Consider the following 18,916-nt stretch of genomic DNA (forward strand, 5'->3'; position numbering starts at 1 on the left):
GGAGAGTGTGCTCTGCCCCCGTGGGCTGTGATGGTATTTCTTATCCTCTTTTCCTGCCCTGCAGCATGGGGTCCTTGAATGGATGCTCACCTGGTGCTGGGCTCTTTGGAGCCTGGTGTGGTATGTGGTTAATCTGACCCCACACTTTGCTTTGGTTTGGGGTCTTGTTTGCTGTGATGGGCTGATGAAGGGGTCTGAGCCTGTTCCCTCCATGATTCCTGCCTGCAGACCCTGAGATCCACTGGGAAGTGGGCAGGGACTTTTTGAAACGTTTATAATCAAAGGGAAGTAAGGGATCCTTGCAGGATCCTCTTGCTGGTGGTGGCTTACGGGTCACAGAAGTTTGGGGTCCACAGCTCCAACATGAGAGGGGGCACAGCCCCTTTTCTGGCCAGCTCTGAGGCATCTCAATAATTAGGATGACTAACAAGCATAGCAGAGCAAGCAGCTTGGGGGATGCAGAGAGCTGGCTTTTCTCCTGCAGGGAGCTGACCCAGCTGGAAACTGACCTGGTGGAGGAAAGAAATTGGAGACTCCCAGAGCCATAGAATCGTTTGAGTTGGAAGGGACCTTAATGTTCATCTTGTTCCATCCCCTGCCATGGTCAGGGACACCTCCCACCGTCCCATCTCCACCTGGCCTGGCCTTCAACACTTCCAGGGATCCAGGGACAGCCACAGCTTCTCTGGGCACCCTGTGCCAGGGCCTCCCCGCCCTCATGGGGAGGAATTTCTTCCTAAGGGTCGGATGAAGGGCAGAGAAGGTGGCAGAAGGTGCCAGTGCTCTTAGTTGAACATGCCATATCTGCTTGGGCTGGTGAGGGCTGCATTGCCTTGTGAGTACTTCCCAAATCAGGTCAGTGGTCTGAGGAAAACCACAGCCTGTTTGCCAGAGCCCTTTGGGATGGAGGCCTGACTGGACTGATGTGCACAGGCAGGATCCTGACCTTGTTTTTTGGGAGTGGCACCTCCTTTTTTCCTCCCTCCTGCACCCCTGCCAAAAAAACCCAGCTGTGATATCACCGTCACAACACAGTGGCTGCCTGGGAAGGCAGATATTAACAACCCTGAAATATCCCCGGGACAGGCTCTTGTGTGATGGGAGACAGTTACCATGGAAACCTCCTTCAAATAAAAAAAAAGAAAAAAAGAAAAAAACTCCAAAATTTAAAGCAGCCCTTGTAGCTCAGAGGAACTGTAGACCTTATTGTGGGTTTTGGCAACCCCCCTTTTTCTTTTATTGTTCCAGCTAAAAGCTCCAGGAGACAAGGCAATTAATTTGGCATCCCAAGGGGAGTGAGAGAGCGAGGATATGGCACTGGGAACCAGTTTCCTGGGCTGGCAGGCACCCGGAACTTCCTGGTGCTGCTGCCCTGCAGCCACCAAACACCCTCCTCTCATGGGGCTGCCCCAACACAGAGGAAGAAGCTGGGTATTTTTTAGAAGAGGCGGTTTAAGGATTAAATACCCTTTCTAGATCCATGAATGGAATGTTTGGGGGGGGGTGGGCTGAGTGGCACTGCTGGAGAGGTGAGGATATGGAAAAGCGCTGCAGATTGCAGCTCCAGCGTGGGCTGGGGGGGCTTGCCCTTATCAGGGTGGCAGGAGGAGGCAGTGCCCTTTCTTCTGCAAGAAGGGCAGCAGCATGGCAGGAGGCTCCTGTGCCGGTCAGGTGAGCTGGCTGGCTTTGGTAGGGAAGGGGGATGTTTGGCAGGGGAGACATCCCATTCCCACGTTTTCTTGCAAGCCTCTACTGTGCAGCAGTGGCTGCAGGGTCTGTAAATTGCTGCTGTGCTCAGCCCGTTTGGTCCTCTAATGATGTCCCCAGTGTCTGCAGCCTCCGGGAAATTTGTTTGGACTGGAGAGACGGCCATGCCTCACACTGCCCTGGGCTGGCCCCAAGCTCCCCTGGGCACTACTTTCCCAGTGGTGGCTGTTCTGCCATCCCAGTGCTGCACCTCCCAACTCTTCCTGAATTTTGAGCCAGAAATAGTTGGGCTCTGTCTTTTGCCTATTTGGGAGAGCTCTGGAGAGGAGCAGTGAGAGCTGTCATGCTGCCATTGAGCTGCTGGCTTTCCTGCATGACAACGGGTGAAGCCAGGAGTTTGCAGACATGACATGTATGGCCTGGGAATCTGGGGTGGGGGGGGATTATAAATGTTTCTGCTGGTCCATGAGCCAGAAGCTGCAAGGATCTCATCCCAGCTCATGTCAAGGTGCATCTTCAGTGGCCTGAGATGTGTATCCAAGCATCTGCAAGCAAGGCAGTGCCTGAAACATCCTTCCAGGGAAAAAGGAATCCAATTTTATTAGTTTTTCAGCAGGAGCTACTGGATGTGCTGTGGTCATGGTGTGCTCAGACTTGGTGGGCAGGAGAAATAGCTCAACCCCCTCCATGGGTGGTGGGAGGAGAGTCAACCTTGGACTTGGGCTGGCTTCCACAGCTTTTGTCATGTTTCTGCCTTTTTGTCCTTGCAGAGTAAGGCACATCTCTGGTTAACCCTGGAGGACTCAGCCTCAGCCCCAGCATGTCCCACAGTCCATTCATGTCGTGACACAAACTGGGAGAAAGGGGTGTCCTGCAGGAACTGGGACTGGTGGCTGAGTGGGGGGTGTGGAGGTTCCTGGGAAGTGGTGCTCATCTCCCCATGGGATGGTGGTGGCATGGGCAGCCTGGGATGGGTCTGACCTCCTTGTCATTAAACCTCAAGGCTGGGTCTTCCCAGCTTTCACATGCTGGGGATGAAAGGCAGTGTGGATGTGAAACCACCATGCCAGCAGTAAGGAATCCCAGTGATGCAGTAATGGAGGGAGGGCAGGAAGGGAAGGAGTATGAGTAGGGAGGAGAGGCACAGTGCCAGGAGGTCAGAAGGAGCTGCAGGAGCCACAGAAACCAAGGGGCTTTAGGAGCAGTGGTGGCAGAGCCACTCGCTGTGGGTGTGGGTCATAGCACCTTTGGCAGCTTCTTGAAGCTGTTGCACACAGAGCCCAGTGAAGTGACCTTTGGAGTGAACCAGAGCAGGAATTAATGGCTGGTTTCACACCAGGTGGCAGCATCCAGGTCCTGGGAGTAGCTCTGCAAGAGATGTGGCTATGTAGTCAGTGGGTTTCTGGCCAGGAAAGGGAGGAGATGCAGGAGGAAGTGGCAGGCTGGTCTGTTGGGCCCTGGACTCAGCAGCAGCAGCCAGAACTGGCAGGGTTAAGGCAAAGGTGTGGCTGTAAATGCAGGAGTTTGCAGTTACTGGTGGTCAGAGTCCAGTAGGTCTCTTTGCTCTTGAAATACTGAAAATGCAGCTGACTTCTCACCTTGATTTGATTTTGTTTGCTAAAATGGGCTCCTGCTCCTCTGGTGCAGGAATAAGAGACAGCAGCCCCTCTCTTAGAAACTCCCTGGTTGTGATCATGAGAGTGCTGTCCTGGCTAGGGCAACTCTTTTGTGCTTGGCTGGGCTGAAGCACCCCTACTTCATTCCCTTTTTTTTTTGCCATCTCCAATTTCAGCACTGGACCAAGAGAATTATGTAGATTTTCCTTCCTTTTTTTCCCCCACACAAATGCCTGTGGTTTCTGCCTATGGTTGTGATGTTGGGATCCCCATTTCCGTGCCAGGGGTGCGAGCCCCTACCTGAAACAGGTAGGTAAATACAGGCAGGGCCTTGCTGCCGTGTGAGGGCACTAAAGCTGATGGGTGCTGAAACCCAGGAGCAGTGTTACATAATTCAGACTGCAATGCAGAAGCTCTTCCTTAATTTTTAATTATCCAGTTGCCGTGCACATGGTGCTCAGCTCAGGATGCGAAGTTGGCCCATGCACACGTGTGAAGGGCCTTGGCTGGCAAAGGTGACAGGAAAGCCTTCCCTCGTGTTCCTGTCCCTGGTAGCATGGCAGGGAGAAATGAATCCCCATGGCACCAAGCTGGGCTGGGCTGTGGTGGCTAGAGAGGATGCTCTGCACCCATCCTGGGCACTCAGCGATGTCCTGCTGGGACAATGGGACAGGGAAAGAAGGTTTGTGTGCATGCCTCCAAAGGCCTTTGAGGTTTCTCTGGTTCACAGAGCTGGAGAAGTGGAAGGCACCATGGTAGTTTTGCATACAGATTTCCTGTAGAGCCCCAGCTGCCTCTCAGGGTGGGTTTGTTGGGATGTGGGAGAAACTGAAGGAGCTGTTGCAGAGCTCTGCTGTGAAGCACAATTTCTTCCCCTCCCTGTTTCTCTCCCTCTTTCAAATCCCCACTCTGCACTTTCTGTCCTTCCTACAAAGGCAGCTGCCTCAGAGCAGTTGAGGCTTCAAAGTTCCCAAAATAACAAAGGTTAAAATAAATTATAAAAAAAAAAACAAAAAAAAAGCACTGCTAAAAGATCAAGTCAGCACCCCACTTGCACCTGGGCTCAGAGCTTCAAAGCAGCTGCTAAGAACCCCTCACAATGTCCATGGTCAGGCTTCTCAATGCTTGTGGTCCTGTTTTCACCCTCCTGCAGGCACAGGAGATTCAGTAGTAGCCAGGGCAAGGATGCAGGTAACTGGAAGGGGTACAGGGTCCTGCTGCTTTTGTTGTCTGTGGGGGCAATTGGAAGTCTCTTGTGGAGGAGGAGGTTGTGGCGATGGCTGCGGTGATGGGCAGAGCCATGTGGGTGCCCTAGGGCTGTGTCCTGCACTCTGGCCAGGCAGGTGGGCAAATAGCTCCTCTGTGCCCAGAGTGTGCTTTGTGCCTCTGCTGATTTATACAAAACATCAATATGACAATAATATACGCCTGCAAATTTAATTACCTCCATTTTCATCAGGCAGCAACAGATTTATGCCTCTGTTCAGTTCCTGTAAATCTCAAACAAGCTTGACTAGACCTAAAAGTCTTCCAGTTGATCACTGTGCACTGGCTGGTCTCTGGCCATCTTGACAAGCTCTTCTTTGAAGAGCGATAAATTCAAGATGCACAGTTTTTCCTCTTCTACATCTTTTGTCCTTTTTTTTTTTTTCCTTTTAATTCTGCCTTTTCCATCTTTCAAGCCTCCCCAGAAACTCGAAAATGAAGCTTGAAATCGTGTAAGAGCTCCTAAGCACCAAAGAATTTATGATGGTAGGTTACAGGTGGATCAGCCCATGCCTGCCTTCTCCATCCCTTCCCCTGAGATCAGCATTGTTTCCTCCAGGGCAGATGGGAAGAAGAGGAAGATCACCTCTTTGGCCTAGCTGTGGATAGGAGAGCAGACAAGGTTGTTTTTGGTCCTGTTTCACTCCCTGGGAGGGCCATCCCATGTCTCAGAAAACCAGCAGGTCATGGCTTTCCCCCCAGGGAAATGAACAAGTAGCTGTGCTTGTTCCCCGTGCTAAGCATAGAAATGCCAAAATAACATCTAATTTTCCTGACCTCTCAGCCTCAGCACAATGAGCACTTACACAGATGAGTGTGTAGGAGTGAGCTGAAGCTCACCCTTGAGGTGCAGCCCATATCATCACTGTAGAGCACCCCCCCATGTCCCCCACTGGTCCCACCACTGCTGCCTGACCTCCCCTGTACGATATGCTCTGATGTCTTGCTAAGTGCCTGGCAGATGGGCTGGAGTGGCCAGCCATTACCTTCCCTGCCAGTCTGTGATGGATATAAATAGTCCTTTGCCTCCCCGTGAAAATTGCTGGCTGGATTGTAAAGCTGAGGGAAATCTTGGCAAGTATCTTGGATCTGTAGGGTCTGACAGCACAGAGGACTGGGATTTGGAAAGGGGGAGTTTCTGGCTGGGTGTTAAGAGGCTCTGTCACTAGGAGGGAGCTGCCCTGGGGTACCCCCTCCTCCCATGAGGCAGTGCTGGGGGGAGCAGAGGGTCTCAGACACTCCCAAAGGGACACATGGATGCGAGATGCATCTTTGAATGGTGGTCTGGGTAGCACAAAGCTAGCTTTGCAGCCACTCTTGAACCCCAAGAGACTGGGCAGTGTAGGGGTAGTGGGTTGTTGTTCCTTGGCATCTGCAGCCAACCTCTCCATAGGGGTAGAAAGGAGCCAAGATAGACTGTCATTCAACAGCATGAAGAGGATCCCAGTTTATTCCTCTTTACAGCTTAGCCATCCTGACTCTGACTACAGCAAGCTCCTACTGTAGGGTCCAACTGCAGACTCTGCTGGCTATTTCCTGCTGGACTATGCCTGCAAGTATTGGTTTGCAGACTCTGAATGCAGCTTTCACCTAGCTTGACTATGACTGCAGGCTCCAACAGCAGCTCTGACTCCATCAGACCCAGACTGACCTCACGGCACATCTCTTACTGCAGCAACTCTCTTCCTTGTTTCATTCTTCTTTGTGCCTCTCCAGGTCACTCCTCAGGGCTCCTCTACCTCCTCAAGGCCCATTTTCCCAGGCCCTCTGCCTCCAAGATCCCCTAACCAGTCAACCCACCCCTTTTAAAACACTTATCTTTATTAATCACAGCTGTGACCCATTAAGGGAAGGCTATTACTCTTCTTTGGTAATTATCTTAGTAACTGTGACTTATCAGGGATGAGGTTGCCCGTAATCTTTTCTTTTACATCTACAGATAACTGAGAAAAAAAAAAAAAGTTAAAACTGCAGAATGTCTATATATGCCCAGGTCTGTGCTGCAGGGATTTCTTGACCTAGGATGTATCTCTGAGCTCTCTGGCTCAATAGCTGGTGGTGGCTGTCTCCCCTGAATTCAGTACCTTTCACCATCCTTGGATACTTTAGGGTGGATGAAAAAGGACCTTTTGTTGGTTTTTACACGCGTAAATCCTTGCAAAGTGAGAAATAGTGAATAACCATTGCCTTTCCCACTGCTCCACAGCCTGATGGTTTTATAGGCTTTTATATGTCCTCATTCTGTTGTTTTGTTTCTTTACTGTGGTGTCCTAACACAGTTGATTTCTCCTCTTGATAAAGCCATTTGCAACATCTCATCTTCCTTGTACCCCTCCTCCAAACCTTCCAAGCTTTGCCTCCTCTGTTTCGAGATGGTTGACCTGAATATCACTTGCAGGATTCCACATCATCAGCTTGCTTTCACCAAGGTTCAGTTTCACCTGCCCACTTCCTTGCCTGCTTTCCTCCTGCACTTCTCAGCTTTGGCTTTGAGAAGACTAAATTTAGCCTTGGTGACCAACTTTGTCATTTGCCTCCTCTACCAGAGTGTTTCTGAGCAGCCAAGGTCCTGACAGAGATCTCTGTGGGGCTTCTTGGTAACCTCCTTTCATTGTGAAAACTAAATCCTTATTCCTCCCCCACCTGGAGGGCTTCAAGATGACTTTCCTTCTTTTCCCAACACCACTTTGGTGCTTGGGAAACTTTGAGGATTTTGACAAGAACGCTTTGAAATGAGTCTGTCAAATTGGATCACCCTTATCTACTGGCTTAACAACCCATATTTACTGATGCACCTACTGGATCCTCTGACAAAGTGCCCTGGACTTTACTGGTCTTTAATTTCCTTGATGTGCAAGAGCTTTAATAAGAAATTGGGGTTTCCTCTGGCAGGTTTTTCTTACCGAGTTGCTCACCCTTCTGGAATGATAGTGGTTGTGTTGGTGGAGTTCTTCAGTTCATAGGTGAGCACCATCTGAGCTGAGGGGTTTGTGTCCTTCTTCTTACTGATTTTCTGGGGGACAATTTAGCCAGGGCAGTAATTTTCCATGGCTGACTGGGAGCCTCTCCATCATTTGGACCCTTTCCATGGAGACCTGATTTTCCCTCTGGAAGAGGTGACATGACAGCATTGCAGGGTGAGATATCAACTACAGATGTGGTCCTTTCTGGGGCTTTTGTATCACATGGCATCTTGCAAGTGTAGTCACACATTCTCTTTATTTTGCTTTTGCTCCCTGTCGTGGGTGAGCATTTGGGTTCTTTTGAACATGACTGTGTCATCTGAGTTTTGGACCAGGAGGTGGATTTGCTTCTCTTCCCACATTTCCTCTGTAGTTCACAGTTACAGCAGATGGGGCCAATGTAACAAGACAGGAGTGAAAATCAAACACCAGCAAATGTCCCAATCTGCTTGTAGTTTTCCCCCCAGCTTAGGTCAATATTGACAAACGTGGTGGAAAAATGACCTTGGAGGGGATGTCGCAGCGGTGCGGTTGGGCACGTCCTTGGGCTTGCAGGGACGAGCAGGGCAGTGGGGACTGTCATGCTATAAAATCAGCATCTGCAGAGCAAACCCAGTAAGCTCAGGCCCACTAATGATGAATCAGTGTCCTTTGCTCAAAAACAGTTGTGCAATTCAGCGTCACTCCCAGAGTGATGGAGGGTTTGTTGTTAAAGAAAGGGAGGGCTTAGGGCTTTGGCATATTTGGGGCAAAAATCCCAGTTCAAGGCTAAAGCGTGGTTACGGCTTTGAAAGGTGACTCCTTGGTGACCTTCCCAAAAGCAAAGGCGCCCTGCATTCCAAGGAGACACCTGGTTAGCTGTCAGCCATGCTGTGGCACTCATGGCTTCACATGTCCCAGCCTCACGCATAGGCATTTTGGTGCAGTGACCTCTCTGACCCAGCCTGAGAGTGGCCCCAGGGAGATCACCTGTCTTTTCCTCAACCTTTATGTCCTCCCATATCTAGGAGTCTTTTGGAGATTTTCCCCTAGGGGCCCTCTCCCATGAAGCAGGTTCCTAATATATACAGTGAGGTTTATGTTTACTGGTATGGAAAAGCTGGATTGTCTTGAAAAGGCAGAATGACCTGCAGAATGAGCTGGTTTTCCTACCTGAGACTGGAGATAGGAAAAAATGCAAATTAAATATGGGTAGTCAGTGATGAATGTGAATTTTTTAAGCAGGTCCATAAAAAGATGAATATTACTGCATGAATGATGTGTCATTAAAATCCTGGAAGTATAAATGAGTTAAGTATCAAGATAAGCATTTTGACATCTGAATTGGTAGAAATCAAGGCCTGAGGTCCCAACAGAGAGAGTGAGTGACTCATGGTGGGAAGGTCTCCTGAGTCACTTCAGACACTGGAGACCCTCAGAGGAGTGCAAGGTTTGATTTAGCTGAGTTTGAGCCCTTTAAAGGGTGTGTGTGGTTTAGACATGGAGCAAAAGCCTTAGCTAATGGGAAACTTAAATAAAAACACAGTCAGGTTCTGGATGGAAAATAAGGCAGGTTTAAATGTTAACGAGGAAATACAAGTCCAAGTCAAAATCTGTGCTTGGCTGTATGAAATGAGTCTTTGGAGACTAGCATTATGGCAGAGTTCATTTGACTTATTGGAGGCATCTATTAGTGCAAAATGCTTCCAAATGGAGAGGAAAATTGTTTTGATGGGTGTTTTTTTCATCAGCATGCTGATGTGAGTTTTTAAGGAGAGTTGTTCTCCTTGAGTGCCACCATGCCAGGTCTCACTGGGGGAATGAGGACATGGGAATAGAGCCAGGTAAGCACCAGGCTCATGGGCCATGGTTTTGATGTTGCACCAAATCAGGTGCAGAATGGGTCTGTGACAGAGGTGTTGCCTCCCAAAATCAGGACATGCAGAGGTGCTGCCTCCAGAAGGACTGGGTCTGCTTCGTGTGGGACAGCTGTCCCAAGGGAAATGAGGCTGGCTGTGGTAATCAAGAATGAAGCAGGTATAAATCCACACACCTCCAGCACCTTCAATCTGGCTTTTTATCCTCTCCTCAAATTGCTCCTATGGAACCTTTCTTTCTCCAGTCCCTTCCCGGGCAGATGGTCTGGGAGGGGAGCAGCCACTGAAAGCATCAGCTGGGGCCTTTGGAGGCTGCTGCTCCTGCAGATATGAAGGACCTGGGCCACGTTTGATACCAGGTGAATGTGGCACAACCTAATTAGTGGGCCTCCTACTGTCATTAACCTCTGACTCAGACAGGCTATTTTTTAACAGAGGTGCAAGAAGTTAATACTAGTGCTAATGGCTTCCCATCCAAGGCCGTAATGAAAGCCATGCAAGGACCAGGCTTTTCATCAATATCTTTCAAACTTTGAACTTGAAATTTTCCTCTCCCCCCACCATTTTTTAAATTTTATTTTTGGCTTTCTGCCCACTTTTCTGCCTCCTCTGGGACATCCTGGCCCCACTGTACAAACAGGTCAGCAGGGTTGGCACCTGCCAGCTCTGTAGCAGAGCTGAGACCCTACAACATCCAGATAAATCATCCCAGTTGGCTACATGGGTCACCATAGCATCTCTCACCAGGTGGTGAGATGTCTGCTTGGAGAGCAAGACAAAGGGAAAAGTAAAATCTGTTGGACTGGGAGAAGAGAGAGTAAAGAGTTGCTGTGTTAAGGAGGAAGCTTGGTCTTGATCTTATTTTTGTCTTGATTAAACCAAATTCCAGGAGAGCTTCATGGATGCAGGAAAGCATTTACATGTGTAAATTTTTCAAGTAGAAATGGAGTAGGATAGAGGCAGCTGCTGTGTTACTGAGACACTTGAAGAAAGGAGGAGAAGGTCCAAGGCTGAAGCGCTGTCATGCAGGCACTGCCTCAAGAGCCTTTGCCAGGCAGGAGCAGAGATGTGGAGCAGCCTTGTCCTGCAGTGTGATGGAGGGCTCATAGCCTGCCAGTTTGGGGTGATGGCAGTTGATTTCTGGGGTGTTTTCCTTTGTGTCTTGCACTTTTGACCTGTGTGTAATGCAGCTACAGGGTCATGTCATGATGTCTGGTGAAAGAAGATAACGTGCTCAGGCTCTGTAGTTGGATTGTGCTATTCTAAAACAAGAATCCATTTTTTATTAAAATATATTTTTCTTTTAAAAAATAAGCCTGTTTAAATAAATTTGAAATTATGACAACCTATTTTAAGGCTTAAATTTACGATAATCTATTAATCATTTAAATAACTTCCATCAAGAATTTCTTCTCAGATATTAATGAGTTGAAGGGTGCTGCTTTTACAGTGATATGTCAGGTGAGAGGGAAAACATCTCTAACTCTAGCTTTCTAAGTGTCACAATGTCACATACTTAGTATCCATTATTTTCCCTCTTTACAATGGAGCAAATGCTGGTATTTACATTTTTTCCAAATGTCAGTATGTTGAATTCCTGCTGTGCATAAATGCTCTTGCTTTAATTACTCCTAATTTCACGTTAGCTGGCAGGTGCAGGGAGAGTGTTTTCTTCCATTTGAACTGGTTCATACGAAGTTGAGAAGCCGTGGGGAGTTGTGAAAGCGGGCAAGCTTGTTTTCCCCTCTAGTCCATGAATAAAGACCATGTGGGAGAGGAAGAGATCAGCTGCTTCCAATCTTCCAATCCTCCCAGCTCCCAGGACCGGCTTTTCAAAGGGGATCCATGTCCCTAAGCACACAGCTCAGCAGTTAGAGAAGGAATTTTAAAAGTGCTTCTGGCTTCCTGGTGGCTTAACTCTTGGTTTTGCTTCCCATGAGCGTCATGGAGCGCTCAGCATCCCTGTGCTCAGGACACTCTGAGTGCACTGATCACTACCAGAAACACGGCCCGTGCTGAGCACAGACAGTCTGCCAGTTCACTCGCTGTGGCTAATGCTTCTTTTGATTAATCAAATCAGTATGGGAGGATGAACCTGGTTCTCCATGCAGATTTTTTCCCCCTCCCCACCTCCCCCGGCAGCTAGCTCACTTAAGGCAACCTAATGAAATTAATTAACGGCAAATTTAAAATGTTGTTTTTCAGCACTGTAATTGAATTCCAGTTTTCATTTGAAGGCAGCATGAAACAAGCAAAATAAGGATGATAATTTGGAAAGTGTGACAGGCACTTTCCCATTGCCATCAATGTGGCAGATACAGGAGAGAAAGCTCTGCCTAAGTGGGAAGCTCATTGTGTTTTTTCTGGTCATCCCAACTAAATCTTCTGTTTTCATGAAAAATAGCTAACAGGCAGTCAGACTTGAGCTGATGGCTGAGATGAAGGTGGTGTGAGATAGTGATCAAGTTGATCTGGTCTGAGAGGGAGATAGTGATTAAAACAGTGCCCATCTCTTCTAGGGAGAGGTCTTGGTGTTACCCTGTCTTTGGCTGCGACCCAGCTGTAGGATGTCCCTGAAATTTTGAAGCCAGCCAGGTGAATTAGGTTTGATTTGGCATCTAGTGTCCTGGAGCATGTGTCATGTCCCTGTCCTCAGCTGCTCTTCCTGCCTGGGTGTCCTCTACTGCCATGACAGCCCAGCTTTGTCCATCTGTCTTATTGCCCCAAACTTTGGAATTAAAAGTACTTAGGGAAGATAGGGTTGCTTGGCAGAAGCTCTGCAGGTCTCTTGGTTAAGTCTTGGTTAGAGAGCTGTAAAAAATGGTTGATAACTGAAAACCTCTGAAATCGCGGCCACGTTCATGTTTCACTGTTCACAAAGGATAGTAAATATTTTGTCTGCAATAATTTGTGTTGTGATCCAAATGATCCCATCATGCTGCTGGGAAGTTGTCCTGTAACCTGTGTACCCAATGCCTGAAGCTGTGTTTAATATGGAGCGAGTAGGTGAAACCTGTCCAAATTAGAGCTGGAAGGACATTGTTGGGTTACTGCCATCAGTAAGTGCTCTCTCCCTGCACCTCAGCTGGATTTTTGGAGAGGCCCATGTCTGGATTATACCCAGAAATATTGCTTTACTCTGCTTTAGCACTTCAGGTTGTGATTTATGTAGGGGCAGCCATGGTGCTGGCAGGCAGTGACTGCAGGGTGTGCATCCTGTGGTCCCTCAAGCCATTTTTTTGGGAAGAGGTGAACATCTCCCAGGAACCCTCTGCTCCCCATTTCCCCCTTGACCATCTTTGCTCTTGCAGAGATCTCAGGCAACACGGATGACATCCCACTGGTGCGCTGGCGGCAGCAGTGGCTGGAGAACGGCACATTGCTCTTCCACATCCACCACCAAGACGGGGCCCCCAACCTGCCTGGCTTCGACCCCACAGAGGAACCCCAGACTGAGTCTGCAGAGGAGGAGCTGAGGATCCTCCACATCTCTGTCATGGTATGTGTTGGGAAAACAGCCCCTGTTTAGCTGTCCAGAATCCTGTAGAAAACAGAGTGGCTTTTGAAAAGCCATTTATTTGCCCATCTGGCTTCAGCTGCCCTAGGATGGGAAACTGTGCCCACCTTTGGGGTGGTTAGGATGCCCTGGGCACCTCTCTGAGTGGTGAATGCCAAGTGCCTTCACAGGCTGCTTTAAACCTCTCCCTTAGTTTGCATCACTTTGAGAACATGTTTGCAGGGTGCCTTTATCCCCAGGGGCTCTGTGCTTTGAAGTGTCAACCACATTAACCCAGGGTTAGTTCACATTGACTGGTCAGGAGCCCTTTGCTCTGCTGCAAAGTGCACAGTGCCTGCTGCCCTCTGCCCTGCTGCACAGCGCATGTCACAGTGCCACCAGGCACTGTCACCAACACTTTTATCAGCATGGCAGCCCCATGGCCATGGTTTCATGTGTTGAGATTGCACAGCAATACTCCACCTTGCTACATGGAGGCAAAGTTTTAAAGGCAGAGAAAGGAGAGATATGCATGTTGGGGGAAGATCTGTGGTGTGTTGATTGAGGTTTTTTTGTTGTGTTGGAAAAAATTTGAAGAATCTTACAATTTTTGTGCCACTGGAAGATAATTAGCCAAAGACAATGTGTTGCCGAGGCTGCAAACAGGCTGGTCAGTGGTGTCTACCCTAATAAGAGCTTCAATTGCTCTTCCAGATTGGCACCCGGACTCAGGTTTTTCCTTCTTCATTTGTACTTGATTAGTCTGAAGGAAAAAGTGGTTTGCAGAGCCACTCCCAAAACCATCTTGCACCATTATCTCTATTTTACTGTCCATTGCCAGCTGCTCCTAAGAGGGTGCATCCCATTCGGAGAGGCTGGCCCTTCCATGGTCTTGGTCTTCTTGGGCACTGCTGTATTCCAAGATCAAGGCAGAAGTGCCTGGATCAAGGCTTGTTATCGAGCTGATGGAAAGGATACCTGCAACTCACTGCTGTCATACCAAAATGGGCAAATGCAGAGTCCTCCTCTGCCCCTTTGTCCCCATCACTCTCACCTCCACTCCAACAGCATCCTTATTCCCTGACAAACAGAAGTTGGCTTTTGTGCTAGGAGTCAGGATCACGTGGTGTTTTCAAGGCTGATTTTCTTTCTCTCTCGTGGTTGCCAAGGGAAGAAGTGTGAGTGAGGGATTGTATCCTTCGTGACCAAGGTCCCTCATGGACTGGGTGAGGACCACTCCCACACCCTTCCAGTGCAGGGCTCCTCTCACAGCCATCACACGGATACTGGACTGAGGGGAATAAGACAGAATGGGATTTCTCTGCTCCTGTGGAGGGAAAATGGGTATGAGGTAGTGGTCTGACCCTCTCCAATAGGCAGTATGTGTGGGAGACTTCAGTTCTGGTTTTCATCCTCCTCTCAGAGCCTCTTGAAATCTCAAGAGTCCACAGGCTGGATTTCTCAGGGATAATTTGAGCTCTCAGACTATTGGGGCAGAAGAAGTTTCGTTTCAATGAAATAACAAGTCTCTTTTGTGAACCCACAGCCACTGCCTGAAAAAAAAGAACATCCTCCAGATTTGAGCTCCAGCTTGGTCTGTCCTATTCACCAGCACAGGCACATGGCAGAGCTCGCTGGTGTTGGGAGGATTTAATGTGCATACTGAGGGTGAAGGAAAGCCAGCAATGCCCTGGAATTCCTCCTGCCTGCTTGTCATGCCATCTGCAGGTGAACTTTCTCTAGGGTGATGGTGAACCATGACAGAGGAGGCCATCTCTTGTGGGGATGGATTCCCACTTCTTCATGGATCACAGGAATTCATATGGGTTGGAGCATGATACAGAATTAAGCTTCCACTAAAAATTTTGCCACTAAAAATTCTGCACGACTATGTCAGGCACTTTATACAAAGGCATGTAGTGGTGGAATTAGACTGATACAGAGAGTAGATATTGGGAAGAAGTTCTTCCCTCTGGGAGTGGCAGCACCCTGGCACAGGTTGCCCAGAGAAGCTGTGGCTTCCCCATCTCTGGGAGTGTTAAAGGCCAGGCTGGACAGGACTTGCCCCTGCTGTTGGCAAGGGAATGAGGTGAATTTTAAGGTCCCTACCAATCAAAACCATTGTAGGATTGTATTTCTGTGATCCAGGGCCAGTTTTCAGCCCCAGCAAGATTTTCTGGCTCCCTGGCCAGCAAGATGCCAGCCAGCCCCCCCCGGCTTCTGCAGAAGTGCTGGTCTCCTGAATCACAGAGCTTGTTTCCTCTTTTTTTTTTTTTTTTTTTTTTTTTTTGTTTGTTTGTTTGTTTGTTTTTAAAGAAAGAAAGGTGGGAAGGAGGCTAGGAGGGTGCATCACAGCTCCATTATTTTGGAAATGAAAGTAGGTTAAACTGTAGTGACCATTAAACTTCCTTTTCCAGCTGCCTTTCTTGCTTCTCATTCAATAATTCCCTTAATGTTTGAGCCTAATGGAGCAGATTATTACTATTATTTTATTTTCTCAAGATCACCTGTTGCATAGAAAAGAGGAAAGAGGCCGGAGCTGTGGATGGACTCATAGCTGTTAGCTGGCTCCGCATGCTCTTTATTGTTATTATTGTTATTATTCTTGGCAGATTGTGTGTAAGGGGCCAGTTTGGGGCTTTCATCTCACCACTCTCTATCTGTGTACCATGATGTCTTGAAGGAGAGTGATCTTGGGGATGGTAGCAGGACGGCAGGACCAGGTGCAGTTTTGGGGTCCATTCCTGTGGGACAGGAGCTTTTTCAGCCTCTTTCCCCAGGCATGTTCCCCAGACAAAACTTCAGTCATCTGCCTGTCTCAAGCTTTGATCTCTTTTAATCTGTGCTGCAATTTCTGCCGGATACCCTTGGAAAATCTCCCTAGATTGGGAATGACAGCACTGAAACTGATTGGAAATGGGTCAGAAAAAGTTGCCTGTAGGAGCATTTGCCTGGAATAAAGCTGATCTCTGTTTTCAAAGGCAGGAGAGTGAAACAAAACATGCCTTGCTTTAAATGCTGCTTTTTCATGCCTGGGTGGCGACTTCAAAACCGGTCCAGCCTGAGGCAGGCTCCAGCTGGTGCCCTTGGCCAGCACTGGGTGCTCCTGGTGTCAGCACACTTTTGGTGATCAGGGTCCCCTCTGCAGTGCCTTTGCTTTGGCCACCCTGGAGCATCCCTGGGGTGTTTGTGTCCCGGGGGAGCCTGATGGCAGTCCCTGGCTGATCCCTGGTCCCGTGTGCGCCCGCAGGGAGGGATGATCGCCCTGCTGCTCTCCATCCTCTGCCTGGTGATGATCCTCTACACGCGCCGGCGCTGGTGCAAGCGGCGCCGGGTGCCGCAGCCCCAGAAGAGCGCCAGCGCCGAGGCGGCCAACGAGATCCACTACATCCCGTCGGTGCTGATCGGGGGCCACGGGCGGGAGAGCCTGCGCAATGCCCGCGTGCAGGGCCACAACTCCAGCGGCACGCTCAGCATCCGCGAGACGCCCATCCTGGACGGCTACGAGTACGACATCACCGACCTGCGGCACCACCTGCAGCGCGAGTGCATGAACGGAGGCGAGGACTTCGCCAGCCAGGTCACCCGCACCCTGGACTCGCTGCAGGGCTGCAACGAGAAGGCCAGCATGGACCTCACCCCAGGTGGGCGTGGGCCGAGCTGGCTCCTTTCCAGCTTGCCTTCTCTCCACAGTTCTGTACATGTGCTTTCCCTGCAGTGTTTTCCCTGTTTCTCTGGGTTTTTGTTGGGTGTGAGATGGTGGTGGTATCCTGAAGGCACTTCCATTGCTGGGAGACCTTGCAGCCAGTTGAAGGCAGTCCCTGCTGAGTGGGACATGGCTGGGACAGTGCAACTTTGTGGTTTCCACGGCCTGACAGAGAACCAGAATGGGGTTCCCCCCATGCTTTCCCATCGAGACCCCAAACTTCCCTTTTGCATGCCCAGATTGCTGGTGTCTTCTTCAGATGAGGTTGTTAGTAGCAAATTTTGAATTGTCATCAGTATAATTCAGAGTTAATGCTGCATTCTGATCACCAGCAAGGCTTCTTTGAGGCTTATAACAAATCTATTCTTTGGTTATATCACTAACTGAGCCATCCAACTGAAATTTCCCAACTGAGACATAGTTTGCGAAGATTATCGTGTGTGCCTAAAGCTCTCCTGCATATGAAGAAGTGCCCTAAGAGGCTGAGTGTTAAATCTCAGCTTTTGGCTAGTTTGGTGGAGGTGCCAGTTGTCTTCAGGATTTGAGCTGTACATGAGTGTGCACTGGGGGCAGCTCAGCTCATTGGCTTCCACACCTTGATCACCTCATGATGATCTGGAGATGGATCCAAGGAAACCTTTCTCTCACCTGCATCTGTTTTAAAAATCTTTATCCCTGAAATATTTTGCTTTCTTCTTCCTGCTTAGGGAGCGATAACGCCAAGCTGTCCCTGATGAACAAGTACAAGGACAACATCATTGCCACCAGCCCCGTGGACTCGAACCACCAGCAGGCCACGCTGCTGTCCCACACCTCCAGCAGCCAGCGCAAGCGCATTAACAACAAAGCGCGAGGTAGGGCGGTCCCTGTGGGGATCGGGTGCCTTGGGCTTCCACCCTCCCACATTCCAGCTACCCGCCCTCTCCTGGGATGGAGGAATGGGACCAGAGCTGGGAGACTGCATGTAAAAGAGGGTTTGGGTGGGGAGAAACAAAAAATATGGTGCCTGCAAGGATGCAGATGATGTTGGGCTGGTTGGTTACAAAGATGCAGATGGTGCTTGCCCCAGTAAATACTACAGGATGCTGGCACAGCCGTGGGGAAAAGTTGCAAGGTAATCAGTGATGGTGGGGGGTCTTGCTTTGTGTGGTGGGAAGGGGAGCAGATGCTGTCCCTGCTGCACCTGGCAGATGGAGCTTCTGGTCTTTAGTGCAAGGCTTTCCCTGAAGGGTGGTGTAGGATGCCAAGGTTTGGGGTGGCACGGTGCCAACCCCTCCATGACTACACTCAGTGTCCCCTGCAGCTGGCTCAGCCTTTCTCAACCCCGAGGGGGACTCCGGGACGGAGGCAGACACCGATCCCCAGCTGACCTTCTACACGGACCCCTCACGGAGCAGGAGGCGCAGCCGAGGTGGGTGCAGGTGCAGCGGTGGGTGACAAGCCATGACCCCTCTTGCCTTATTTGCTGCTGCTTCTCTGGGTTAGGAGACTTTGCATTGGCAAAAAGATGGAAACCCAAGAGCAATCCCAGCTGCCGCAGGCAGGCACCGGTCCCTGCTTTGCAAGCTGCTGTTGCTCTCCGGTGGAGTTTCTCAGCAGAGGATGAAATGTATTCTGATGTTTGGCTGGAGGCTTCTGCTGGGCACTGGTGTATATTAATGAGCAGCACACTTCAAAGGCTGGCCCGTGTGTTCCCATGCTGCTGCAGCACTGTGCACATACCAGCTGTGTGTGCAGCAGAGGATGGGGACAGCCTCGCTCCCCAGGCAGGAGTCTGCCCCACCGCCCTGCACTGTTCCTTTGGGAGGTTTTCCAAGGGGAAAGTTAGTGTCTGTTTTCACTTGTTGAGCCTTGTTTGCTGGATAATGCTTTGTTTTTCTGGGAGTGGCAAGACTGGGAGCCATCTCCTTCAGCTGATGCTGGAAGGCTGATTCAGGCTTTGTCTCCAGCCAGCTTGTTTTCCGTGCAGCTTTTTCAGCTGAAAGATTAAAAGTCAAAGACCTGCATGCCCTGAGCAGTTAGGTCTCTCTGTTTCTTTTTCAAGAGCATCAATGAGCCTGTTGTCATGACAAAATTAACCCGAAGGAGTGGAGAAAACAAGGATGCTGCATTTACCTTTTTTTTCCTAATATTGCTGCTCTGCTTTAAAGATCTTGTGCTGCAAAGTTCTCAGCATGCTGCAGTGCAGGTTGTGGGAGAGCCAGGGCTCTGGGGAATCGGGAGGATCTTGGCTACAGTGGGAGAGAGGGATGGAGAGTCCCATGGCAAAGGTTGCTTCATGTTCTTCAAAGTCCAAAGTGATTCCA

The 18,916-nt window shown here is 49.5% G+C and overlaps 1 protein-coding gene across 2 annotated transcripts in view; it reads left to right on the top strand.

Annotated features, from left to right (window-relative positions):
* Positions 1-18,916, top strand: part of ASTN1 (astrotactin 1) — a 58,009-nt gene that overhangs the window by 7,920 nt on the left and 31,173 nt on the right. The window contains exons 2-5 of one of the 2 annotated variants that reach the window (XM_056497684.1): positions 12,720-12,907; positions 16,155-16,548; positions 17,318-17,464; positions 17,914-18,021. In XM_056497684.1, coding sequence (XP_056353659.1) covers positions 12,720-12,907; positions 16,155-16,548; positions 17,318-17,464; positions 17,914-18,021 — 837 coding nt within the window. Of the gene's footprint in view, positions 1-12,719; positions 12,908-16,154; positions 16,549-17,317; positions 17,465-17,901; positions 18,022-18,916 lie in introns of both variants that reach the window. The other variant, XM_056497685.1, reaches the window with a different exon arrangement.

Source organism: Oenanthe melanoleuca, chromosome 8, assembly GCF_029582105.1.
Source record: "Oenanthe melanoleuca isolate GR-GAL-2019-014 chromosome 8, OMel1.0, whole genome shotgun sequence".
Lineage (NCBI taxonomy): Eukaryota > Metazoa > Chordata > Aves > Passeriformes > Muscicapidae > Oenanthe > Oenanthe melanoleuca.